Source organism: Eschrichtius robustus, chromosome 13 (assembly GCF_028021215.1).
Source record: "Eschrichtius robustus isolate mEscRob2 chromosome 13, mEscRob2.pri, whole genome shotgun sequence".
Lineage (NCBI taxonomy): Eukaryota > Metazoa > Chordata > Mammalia > Artiodactyla > Eschrichtiidae > Eschrichtius > Eschrichtius robustus.
Genome location: NC_090836.1, coordinates 69,940,827 through 69,953,903, shown reverse-complemented (window position 1 = coordinate 69,953,903; position 13,077 = coordinate 69,940,827). Strand labels below are relative to the sequence as shown.

General features: G+C 37.0%; 1 protein-coding gene across 2 annotated transcripts in view; it reads right to left on the bottom strand.

The window, feature by feature from the left end:
- TMTC2 (transmembrane O-mannosyltransferase targeting cadherins 2) overlaps nucleotides 1–13,077 on the bottom strand; it is an 892,687-nt gene that overhangs the window by 626,475 nt on the left and 253,135 nt on the right. For both annotated transcript variants that reach the window (XM_068561154.1, XM_068561153.1), the window contains exons 6-8: nucleotides 7,410–7,495; nucleotides 6,743–6,927; nucleotides 5,584–5,662 (exon numbers count right to left, since the gene is read on the bottom strand). In XM_068561154.1, coding sequence (XP_068417255.1) covers nucleotides 5,584–5,662; nucleotides 6,743–6,927; nucleotides 7,410–7,495 — 350 coding nt within the window. The remainder of the gene's footprint in view (nucleotides 1–5,583; nucleotides 5,663–6,742; nucleotides 6,928–7,409; nucleotides 7,496–13,077) is intronic.

Sequence of the window (13,077 nt, the reverse complement as noted above, 5' to 3'; positions counted from 1 at the left end):
TTCTGTCTTCCAGGTCACATATCTGTTCTTCTGCCTCAGTTATTCTGCTACTGATTCCTTCTAGTGTAGTTTTCATTTCAGTTATTGTATTGTTCATCTGTGTTTGTTTGTTCTTTAATTCTTCTAGATCTTCGTTAAACATTTCTTGCATCTTCTCGATCTTTGCCTCCATTGTTTTTCCGAGGTCCTGGATCATCTTCACTATCATTATTCTGAATTCTTTTTCAGGAAGGTTGCCTATCTCCACTTTATTTAGTTGTTTTTCTGGGGTTTTATCTTGTTCCTTCATCTGGTACATAGCCCTCTGCCTTTTCATCTTGTCTGTCTTTCTGTGAATGTGGTTTTTGTTCCACAGGCTGCAGGATTGTAGTTCTTCTTGCTTCTGCTCTCTGCCCTCTGGTGGATGAGGCTATCTAAGAGGCTTGATGGGAGGGACTGGTGGTGGGTAGAGCTGACTGTTGCTCTGGTGGGCAGAGCTCAGTAAAACTTTAATCTGCTTGTCTGCTGATGGGTGGGGCTGGGTTTCCTCCCTGTTGGTTGTTTGGCCTGAGGTGACCCAACACTGGAGCCTACCTGGGCTCTTTGGTGGGGCTAATGGCGGACTCCAGGAGAGTTCATGCCAAGGAGTACTTCCCAGAACTTCTGCTGCCAGTGTCCTTGTCCCCGTGGTGAGCCACAGCCACCCCCCGCCTCCGCAAGAGGCCCTCCAACACTAGCAGGTAGGTCTGGTTCAGTCTCCCCTGGGGTCACTGCTCCTTCCCCTGGGTCCCAATGCGCACACTACTTTGTGTGTGCCCTCCAAGAGTGGAATCTCTGTTTCCCCCAGTCCTGTCAAAGTCCTGCAATCAAATCCCACTAGCCTTCAAAGTCTGATTCTCTAGGAATTCCTCCTCCCGTTGCCGGAACCCCAGGTTGGGAAGCCTGACGTGGGGCTCAGAACCTTCACTCCAGTGGGTGGACTTCTGTGGTATAACTGTTCTCCGGTCTGTGAGTCACCCACCCAGCAGTTATGGGATTTGATTTTGCTTGATTGTGCCCCTCCTACCATCTCATTGTGGCTTCTCCTTTGTCTTTGGATGTGGGGTATCTTTTTTGGTGAGTTCCAGTGTTTTCCTGTCAATGACTGTCCACCAGCTAGTTGTGATTCTGGTGTTCTCACAAGATGGAGTGAAAGCACGTCCTTCTACTCCGCCATCTTGGTTCAGGCTCAGATCAACCTAACTATTCGAGTGTAAATTTCTAGCTTGTAAAATAAAAGATTATGTTAGGAGGATTTTAAAGATATGAATCTTCCATCTCTAACATTCTATGATTCTAAAAATCACAATTTGAGAAGAAAAGAGGAGAAATTGAGATTCAATAAAGGCCTATAATAGGTGTCAGAATAAAGAAAAATTTTGACTAAGTCTAGCAGAAAAGTATGTCATGACAGGAAAAGGAGAAGAAACTCTAAACTAAATATGATGATTTCAATTTAAAGGGAACACTCTATTAATGGAATTATTAATTGGGCATTAACTAAGTATGCTGTTTCACTTTTGGTTAATGCAGTTAATGATAAAAGATGGATTTTGACTGTGGTTGTTGAGAGATAAGGGGAAATGGACTTCGAGAGAAAATGCAGCAATTCTAGACGGGACAGAACTAAACAGAATCCCCGTTGGTGACTCCAAGGCCATCCAAGTACGTCAAAACTGTATCTATAGAGAAATCAGATTTACAATGGTAAATACAAAAAGAACTGCCAGAGAGAATACAATCAGTGACTTCTGGAGTTTAAAGCCCACAGAAAGAATAATGATTACAACGGAAGGTAATGTTATGAAACACTTACTAGGTTGGGCATTTGGTCCAATATGCTTTACCTTCATTATCTCAATCAGTCCTCAAACTGACACTACCATTACAAGCACCTTATGGATGGAGAAACTGAGGCTTCAGTTAATTAATTTGCCCAACGTCACTCAGCTGTTAAGTGTCAGAGCCATAATTTGAACCTGGGCTATCTGACTTCACACTATACTGAATCTCCACTGAATCCAACCCATTATCTCAAGAGGAAACTGAGGTCCACAACTGGCTAGGAGTAATTTTAACAGTTATTGTGTGATTTGGACTCTTAACATTTCATGTATTTTCATACCTTACTAATTATAACTGCCACCTAGGCGAAACTTTAATGTTTGTTTATAAAAATGATATATAGTGTCTTTTAAAATATGATTTGTACATGCTCGTAAATTCACTTAATTTTGGATGGGACGATACTCCTCAATTATTGTTACTCAATCGCCTTGATCCTATGAAATCAAAGAGAATAATGAGAATGTATTTTTAAATAGATTTTTAAGTTTATTTATAAATTGTCACAATAAAAACTAAGTCTTATGATAAAATATAGAAAAAATTAAGTTGGGAAGCAAGTAATAATTGATAATCAAACTTGTTATTTTCTGTTAATACACAAATGTGAAAAATAGGCTCATTCGATGTTCAGGATAAGTCAACTACTGGCATGCAGAATAGAGTGATATGTTTTTCATAAAATGTTCAAGGGAAGGGAAAATGCAAAGGGCTGGAGTGTTGGGGTTTTTTGTTGTTTTTTTTTTGTTTTTTTAAGCAGCTGCAATGAATTGAGTTATTAAAGTAATAATAACATTCAAATATAATTGTATTTTTTCATACATATTCCTTTATGTCGCCTAACCTCCAAATAAAAGAAAATAAATAATGTTTGCATTATTTATACTATTACATGCAAGTGCTTGGGGGTAGTGGTCTTGAAGGGGTAAATGAATGAGCCGTGAGAAAAATGAATACTTGCAGGCTAAATCTAGCCAGACGTTATAATCCATCACTCATCCCTAAAGGGCACCAATAATATGCAAATGTGAGAATTAGAAAACACATTCAAGGCTGTTGATAAACTTGATAGGATAATCAGCACATGCTGACAGACTAATGAAAATGATGAACTGATAGGGCAGCTTATCTCCTGGGCCATTTTTTTTTCTTGTCAAATGGAGGCTAATCAAAATGTATTAGGAGTTAAAGCCAACACTCAGAGGATTTCACCCATTTGATTAGGAGGTGAACTCATTCTCAGAGAAAATTATAGTTTCGTGAACAACTGAAACTACAAAACCTAGTAAGCTGACAGACCGTCACATAAAATTAAACAGAAGGCAGCCACTATAATTATGGCAGAAATCTGGAATGATAAATTATATTGGGATTCTCCCCTTGCAAATTGTTAGAGGGCTTTGCAGAGTCTGGGCAAAGCGGCTCCCTCCTTCTGTAATGGAAAATAAGACAAAGGACTAAGCAATCACCCCAGGGATACACTTATCTTTTGCTGCCTGTGTGTGCTCAGCATCTGTGTAACCACATGAGACACAGATCTCAAGGTACCAGCTGAATTTTCAATCAAATGTATTTACTTAAAATAATTGAATGAATTTTCTCGAATCATTAACTATAGTGAATACCACACTTCCTATTAACAATAAAGATGCCATATGCAGTCTGTTGCCATGGATCTGAGTCCTTTCCTAATTTAAAGAAAGATATCTTCTCTGATCATTGAGGAAAATTGGGAAAAAGCCCTTCCCAAGCATTAGCGTTAAAAATAAAATTATAAACTAAAACCACTGTGCCTCCTCAGACAAAATTAGAGAACACAGTTCTTTCAGTATTCATTTTGAAATGAATAACCATCCAGCACTAACACAGAAAGTTAATTCAACTGATAAATCTACATACTCTAGGTACACACTTTATGGACACGTACATTTCACCTGAGTGGATAGATTGATGGTAAAATGTTAGATAGTAAAATGAGTGGTTTTAATTCATAAGAGGATAAAGACAAAAGTACATTTAAGGAAGTGAGATTTTTACCTTTCAGTAATTATACTAAAGAGAAAAAGAAACAGTAACTAAAACTACTCCAGTGTCCTCTTTAACACGAGCATTAAATCACCCTACTGCTGTCCAGGCCAACTGTCAGGATTCCCAGAGACAGGGAATGAATATATAAACCTCTCCCAAATCTTTTTTTTTTTTTTTTTCTATTTACTGACCTGTGCCTTGTTCTAGCTCTAAACTATTTCTGAATTTTCTGTTATTTAAAAAAAAGTAGGGCTTCCCTGGTGGCGCAGTGGTTGAGAATCTGCCCGCCAATGCAGGGGACACGGGTTCGAGCCCTGGTCTGGGAAGATCCCACATGCCGTGGAGCAACTGGGCCCGTGAGCCACAACTACTGAGCCTGCGCGTCTGGAGCCTGTGCCCTGCAACAAGAGAGGCCGCGACAGTGAGAGGCCCGCGCACTGCGATGCAGAGTGGTCCCCACTTGCCGCAACTAGAGAAAGCCCTCGCACAGAAATGAAGACCCAACACAGCCAAAACTAAATAAATAAATTAAAATAAAATTTATAAAAAAAATTAAAAAAAGTAGAAGTGAGTGTCCTTGCCAGGCATATATTTTCTAGTTTGGGAGGGCTTGGGATTTTCTATGTGTACTCAAAGCCATACGGCTACTATCAAATGTCTCAAATCACAGAATATAAAAGCATAAAATAATCCTAGAGATCATGTAGTCACATTTAGTTTATATGCATGAGGAAGGCCTAGAAATACTAAGCAAGTTAACCAAGTTTAATGAAAAAGGAAAATCTGAGTTTGCGATTTGTTGTTCGGAGAAAAAGAAATATTTGATTTGAGGACAAAAGTAACCCCTTATCTGGAAACAGCAAAGTTAACCAATCAGCAGAACATCTTAAACTTTAGGGATTCATTTCAAGAATCACATACCAAATAGGCAATTTTCAGGTGTGTCCACCATCAAATAGCTGTGGTAACAATTTCCTATAAGGCTGCCACGGATCAATTGCAGGTAATAGGCAGCTTATTTTATTAGTAATTCTAGTTCTTGATCTCTTGTACCTAGAAAAATCAATGCCCTAGCTTACATAATTTCTGATTAATAAGAAAATTAAATTATTCAATGTAGAAAAAGGAATAATTGTAGTAGGATATTTACACTCTTCACAGTATTGTTTTTACCCTAAAATAATACCCTGAAAAAAACCTCTTGAGATCCAAGCCTTTATCAGTGAAAACCATACAAGTTGGCTCAGTTGCTCACATTTTTTTTATAAGCATCAAAACCATGAATCTCTACATCATAGCATGTTTATTTTTGAGGAGGCCATTATGATTAAGAAAATAACATGATCAAAAATTATCACAAATTTGATAAATTCATTAAAATCTACATGTACTTTATTCATCATTTTCAATCTCTAAGGTCTAGTTAACACTCAATACCCACTTCAGTTTTTGAGCCCCTTTTGAACAACTCTGGGATCCAGCCAATTGCTGAAAATCACTATGTTAACACATTTATTTCTCTTAGAATAAGTATGCTTTGTAAACATTTGAATGTGACACTCAATTGTGAACAGGGTTTTTTTAGTGAGGATTAACAATATGATTTATTAGAATTCCATTTAACAGAATTACAGGTTTCAATTTTTCCACAGGTCCCTGAAATATCAATTAAAATATTACTATTTTACTTACCCATCATGTTGTACAAGCTCTGTGGGGCAAACTGCCTTGGCATTTTCTGAATTGCTTCCTTGTATACACTAAGTGCATCCTAATTTAAGAAACAGAAAAAGAGCTAAAGTACAGGACTATTCACTGAAAATAAAATAACAACATCCTTCCAAAATTAAAGTCTTCCATTGCTCTTTCTAAATGGTATTTAGAGGAAAATAATTAAGCCGTCCTTTGATATCATACTGCCTCCATTTCATGAATAAAAATATTCAACCCAGTCCGTGAAGAAGGTCATATAAAAATTAGTTTAACAAGCAGTCAAATGTTACCATTGTTCTCTCAATATAAATTTTTCAGTTCCCATAGATTATGCAATAAAATAACCAGAAGTCACCCACAGTCATCTAAAATCTGTAGGTACTTCAAGTCAGGTGATCAAGTAGGATCTAAATAAAATATCAACTAATGAATCTTCTAGCTACTCAGACCTACTGAGATCATTAAATGCAATTATTTTTAAAATTCTATTTTCACCCTCACGTTGCAGTCTTAATACATCGTGTAAGAGTGTGTGTGGGTGTCATTTGAGAGAGGGAGGAGCCATACTGAATGGGAGAGAAGAAACCCATGCAGGCAGGCTTCGTGTGAGAGACAGGGAACACAGGACTGGGCCAACCTCCCAACTTCCCATACAAGACCCTGTCTCCATCACCTTTCCCCTCTCCCCAATTCAAAAACACAATAAAGTCAGTTTTCATTGGGTTATTGTTTTAAAAAGAATGAAAAGAAACAAGTAGGATTTATATCAAATCATTTACTCAATACACAGAGAGTACAAAAATGTATTTTTTTAACATCAAAAAATGGATATAGATAAATAACATGTCTTGAATTTTAAAATCAAAGAGATGGTGAGCAAATAAGCTTGAGCTGCAATGCATGTTATTTCCTTTTCCTGAGGAGTCATAATTACGCCGAGAAATTCACAGTGAAGAAATCCATTAAGTTTTGCTTAAGCAGAGTTTTTTTCCTAAAGAATTTCACCATAAAACTCTTTTAATAAAAACACTTATTAGCTTCTTAAATGATCAGTGTCCCTACAATGAGATCGTAGGTAGAAAACATTGAGACTAGATCAGAACAAGGGGGAGGAATGAGACAGAGGTTTTGGCCTGACCTCATAGTGTCCCTGCTCATGATAGAGTTTCCCCAGGTTGTACAGACAGCTGGTGACCGAGCTCTTATGGGCATGAGGGTCCTTTAGGTTTTCGTCAGGGATCTCAGAACACTTCAGGAATGTGCGTCGAGCTTCTTCTGTCTTTCCTTGGTTCATTAGAATAATCCCGGTGTTTAAATATGCAGCTGAGGGGAGACAAGTGGAAATACAAATGTGAGAAGATGATGTACACTATGGAAACAATAAAGTTATCTTTATTTCAGTTTTGTTTCTATGTATTATTTATGATTTTAAAAGAAAACCAAGAAATAAATACCCAGGGAACAAATATACAAAAGAACAACAGTGTAGTAAGAAGTACAGGTATCACTGAAAAAAAAATATATAATAGTCTCTGCCTTCAAGGAGCCAGAATATTTTGAACTTGATATCTAGATGAATAAAAGTTATATTTATCTTAATATATTAACATGATAAACAGGCACCAAAATATTAAAATTGAGAGAGATGTAATTGTTAAAGTCTCATAATTTGATTGGCAAGTATTCAGAAATAGAGTTACCATGTTTTTTAATCTGTGAGGCTTTAAGTCACCATTTTCATGAAGGGAGGGAGGGAGGGAGAGAGGGAGGGAGAGATACTTTAAAAGGACTTGAATATTACTTACAAGCCAGCGTAGGCCTGCTCCCGATCGCCAATTTATAATAATGTAGTGCTTCTGCAAACCTGCTGTTCTCTTGTAGAAGTAACCCTCTGCATGAGCAAAATAGAAATTTGGAGACAAGACTGTATTACTATACATAAAATCAAATTTTCATTTTATATTTCAAAAATAAAAATGGTTAATGGGGCCATAAAAAGGACGAGGTACTATAAAAATAAATTCTAAATAGAAGGAAATGATTACTCAGGAGAGAAAATACTAGAGAGGGATCAACTGCATTTACGTTGCATTAGAAAGTATTAAGAAGTATTTCCAAAAAGCTCTTTACCCCCGACTGAAATTTCCCCTTTCCAGCAATCTTTTCTCTCCCACTAGAATTACAAACCACCTGGATTTCTCCTTGGAGCATGCACAGTTTTTCATCACTTCAGAAAGGAAACCTGTATAAGGCCCTGATATACATATGTACGTTTAAACCTGAGACGCCTCTCCCACTGGCCATATTGCTTGGGAAATATTGGCCCATGACTGCTTGAAAGGCAAAAGGTAATCTGGATCAATAGTATAGAGTCAGAATCTTATCAGATTCCATCAAAGACTGAAGACCAACCACATTGTTATTTCCGTATTATTTGGATTTGGTCAAATAAGCTTAAATTTCAGAACACTGGGCAAATTTCAGTTCACTGTTGTGAGACATGCATTTGTCTACAGACCCTCAGACTCTGGGCCTCCCTAGGAGGCTCCTTTGGCAGTGCGTGGCCACATGGATTATCCCAGAATTTCCAGGCCCTGCCCTCATGACAAGTGAGAATCAATTATAATCATGTCTGTGAAAATACAGTGTCAAGGAACTGGACTAAGTTCTGAAAGTTCTCACAGAGGGCTTTCTGGCCTATCCCTATTCTCTTATAATCAGCAAGTGTCTTACAGACATTTGGCACCTCTCTTGGACCTGAGTACTACTGTCATCAACCTCAAATTGCAGATTCCATTTGCCAGTTCCTGAGGCCTCCAAAAGGCGGTAAAATGGAGGTTTGCAAAATGAGAAGGCCACTGACAAAAACTTATCATTTTGTAGAGTATTTTAAAATACTCAGCTTTTTACTTAATGGGCATGATTGAAAAATAATGAAGTAAATCATTTTGAAATTAAAGTTTGCTCACTTGTGTCATTAGCATATATTAACCTCGTTATTTCTATTATTTGTTAAAAGAGCCATTTGAATAAATGAAACTGTTCCAAACCACATTAACAGTTACATATACACAGAAATGTACATAGCTGTAGAAAATTTAGAGCAACAATTTGATAATGAAATTGATATGCTTTGCTGTTAAGTGTACTTTTCAGTTGCTAGGAACAAGGAAAAACAAAGCTTCCTGCGGTATTCAAGAGTCTGTGAAAAAGTTCAGTTGTCTTTAAAAGCAAGTAAAACTGATAAAGAGAAAGAACACTCACATACTTTCCAAAAAGGAATAATATTCTTTATAAAAACAATTTTGACAAAATGCTTTCCAGTTAACTAAGCTCATACACATTATCTCATTTCAGAAACATATCTACAACCTTGATTGTCTTTGTCACTTTCCTTTGAGGTTCAGATAAAGAGGTGTTTCTTCTTTGATACAAGGCCAACGTCATCAGAGGAGAAATCCATCTTAATCCGAGTCTTTCTACTTTCCTTAGGAACTAAAGTCCTTCCATGAGCCCCTTTTTATCCAATATCTTCAACCTTTTTCCCCATTGCAATTTCCTTTCCCTTAAGACTACAAAAATGTTTGTGTGCCTCTTAGCAGAGAGCGGAAGATAAAACCCTACCACCTTATCATTCCTGCATCCACCTCTTAACTACCTCTTACTGTCGTTCTTCCCCTCAAAGTCAGATTTCCTTTAAGGACAGTCTGTGGTGCACATGTCCAATGACTCAAATCCCATTTACCCCTAAATCCAGATTAGGCTCTTTCCCAGAATTCTGCTGAAATGTCGTAATCGAATTTCCACTAATTATCAAACTCCCAAAATAGTCTGCTTATATGAATCACCTACTCAACTGTAGCATCTGTGATTATTAAACCCATTTTCCTTCCTGAAACTCTTGTGTTTCCTCGGCTTCTGGAAAACCAGTCTTCCTTATTCTCTATCCCTGAGACTATCCTTCCAAGAATGAAGAAAAGTGTATCTTTATTCATATATTCCTTTAAAAGAAGTTGGTGTTTCCCAGGTCTTTGTCTTTTTCTCCTTTTCTTGGTAAGTACTGTCTCTGCATGACAACATGCATACAATGCAGCTCATATGCTGACTGTTCACAATTCTAAAATAGCTATCCCTCTCCTGACATCCAGATCTGTTGAAAATTCAACAGCTTACTCAACCACATCAATCTAGGTGCTTATTAGCTGGAATTTCAAAACCAACACATCCAAACATTGAAAGCAATATTTCCCACTCAAAAAATAAAGAGATAAATGAAAGAGATAAAAGAAGAAAAAAATCTTTCCTCAACAATTAGAACCATCCTTTACATCAGTTGCTAAAATCAGAAACCTGGTTATCACTCGTGACTTTTCACTTACCCTCAAAATCCCAGGTTTAGAAAGTCTCCAAAGCCTACCAATTCTTATTTTATTTTCTAAGGCTCTTTACTCTGGCCCCTCAAGGTTCACTTTTACAGATCTGGCAGAGCCCTTTTTACCTTTCCTGTCACCTAAATAACTGCAATCGCCCACTAATTAGTCTGCACATAATTACATTTCTAAAGGACAAATATGCTGTTAGGCTAGACAAAAAGAACATGAGGAGATGAATGCATATCTTTGAAACTGTACCTAAAGCCCATAAACCTTGAAAATGATGTATTCAGCCTCAAGGGCTCCCCAATACTGATGTATTACAGTCTGGTCATTTTCCACCTCATAAAATACAGCATGATAACCACACCTAGACAATCCTGTCCAGCCTGCCTCATTCTTTGGAAGAAACTAGTCACACAGAGGGATGGAGCAGCCAAGTCTCCAGGATTATATATAAAGTGGCTCTTTGAATTAGAAAGCATCATCCCCTGTATCATCTGAATAAAGTTAGCAATGGAGTGAGTCCAAGTTAGACGGCTATTGTGACCAATTTCTCATGGCTAAGGACTTAACTGAGCATCAACTATGCTCTAGTACGCACACTGCAAATGTGAACAAGACAGATGCACTCTCCTGTGGATGCACGATCTATTGAGGGAGACAAATAAGAAAATAAATGGTGTGGAAAATTACGATGATAGGGCACAGAGGAGCAACACCACTCTAGCTCAGGAATGGACACAGGAAGGTTCACGGAGTCCAAGTGCCACTGGGCAGAGGCTTGAAAGTAAGCAGCAGTTAGCCAGCAGTAAAGAGTGTCATCATCAGCCCCGCATTACACAGGAAGAAAGCGAGGTCCACGGAGAATTTACCAACTAACCCTAGGTTTTATGGTTAATAAGAGGCAAAGCCAGGACTGCAACACAGTTTCTCTGACACTAAATCCCATGCTCTTTCTAAAAGAAAAAAAAGAAGAGGAGAGAGAAGATAATTCAAGTCTAGATGCATATGTACTAGGTTATGTTTCCTTTTGCTCTAAAATTCTTCAGATTTTGGATAATATGAATTTGAATTCATGCTCTGAAAAGGAATCCAAATGCCATTTTGACAGTTCAGGATGAATTTGGGTCAATTCTAGCACTGTAACAATGAAGCTTCTATGACTGCTGTTTTCCACATTTATAGAACCCAATCTTTATTTTACTGAAGACTGGATAGAAGGATAGAAACCCTTCACATTGTAATAGTTGTGGTTGTAATAATAAGAACAACAACAACAGCTAAACCTATTTGGCACTTACAGTGTTTACATATATTAACTTAATTTACATATATTAACTTATTACTCATCAATAATCTTATGAGGTAGGTTATTATTACAAGTCTCATTTTACAGATGATGAATCTGGGGCAAGAAAAAGTTCTGCAACATACCAGAGGATACACAGCTAGCAAGAAGTGTGCCACAGTTCAAGCCCAGCAATCCGATTGTAAAGGAGGATCTGTATTTTAATAGAGCATTCATACCAAAGGCTTTTCCACAGCTGTTTAAAATTGATGACACAGTTTGTGCACATGCTGATCATGTCAATAAAATCTTCTGGTTTCTATGTATATTAAAAACAACAACACATTTTAATACACCATCAAGCTAGAATCTAATAAGAAATAGTTTTATTCATATTATGTGAAGTTGCTTTACAATTAAGGAAACTGGCCCATGCTATACATTAATGTGAATTCAAAGTGTCTTTTGGGGGAGAAATTGAAAAAATGTTATTGATCTCTAAATAATAAATGGTTGGGTCACTTTTATGTATCTGTGTGTAGGTGGATATATTATAGTGTATTTTAATGGATTCAAATCTTTTACTTCTCATATTTCTCCCCCAGTGATTTATCTTTCAGAACCACAGTCACTGAAATTAAGCAGCCAGTGAAGACTACAATTTGGAGAAACAGAAAGAATAAATACTTGTTATAGTCAAAGGAAGAAAACACATCTGGATAGAAAAAGTACTATTCACTGTAACACTTAAATTCCAGAAGACCACTTTATTTCAAGAAAATAAATCCCTTAAATCCTTTCAGCTTTTTTTTTTTAAACCTGATTTTGACCATTTTCTAGGAATTACCATTAAGTGTGTAGAATTTCTTTTTCTTGTAAAAGTTTTGCCCATCTTTACTCCAGTCTCCTCTAACAACCCTTTCTCTAAAATACCATTTAAAAAAAAAAATCACAATACTCCAAATACTTGATAAATGAAAACCAGTCAAACCCATGGTAACAGTGGATTGGACAGAGTTAAATGCAAACATTAAGTGTAAATAGGCATACAAATCCCTAGCTGATTCTAAATATTGACAGAGTCAGAAGGGGAGCATTTTTTAGTACACTGTTTCTCAACCAGGGGTGACTTTGTCTCCCAGGGGACACTGGGCAATGTTTGGAGACGTTTATGGTTGTCACAACTGGGTGGATGCTATTGGCATCTAGTGGGTAGAGGCCAGGTATGCCATTAAATATGTAAACATGTTAGAAGACACAAGACAGCCCCCCAAAGCAAAGATTTATCTGGCCCCCAATGTCAATAGAGCTGAGGTTAAGAAACCACATTTAGCATTTCATACATACTAACTGCAACACATTTGTTCAGAACATAAGGTCCTCATGTCCTTGCCAACCACATACATGAACTATGTAAAGAATATAGAATGTAAAAAAGCAAACTACAGGGAATAAATTATTTTTTTCAATAAAAATCTAATCTATCATCATTTCTACTGACTTTTCATTTAAAAAGGCAAAAAAATAAATTTTCTAAATTATTTTAAAAAGCATGCCCTTCCCCACTGCTGTCAGTACATCCAAACAAAATGTCAGTGACTCTCTGTAGAAGGTTGCCCTCAATACAGAACTGTCAAAACATACAAATCTTCAAGTAAAGCTACCTTTTGCCTCAGGTTCAAACAAAGGTCTTTAAAAATCGTTGAAATCCGGCATGTTCGAAAATTGGTATTAATAAAGCACATCAGCAGAAGTATACTTTTCAAGAATATGTATTGCAGTAAACAGAAGAAAAGTATAGTTTTCAAG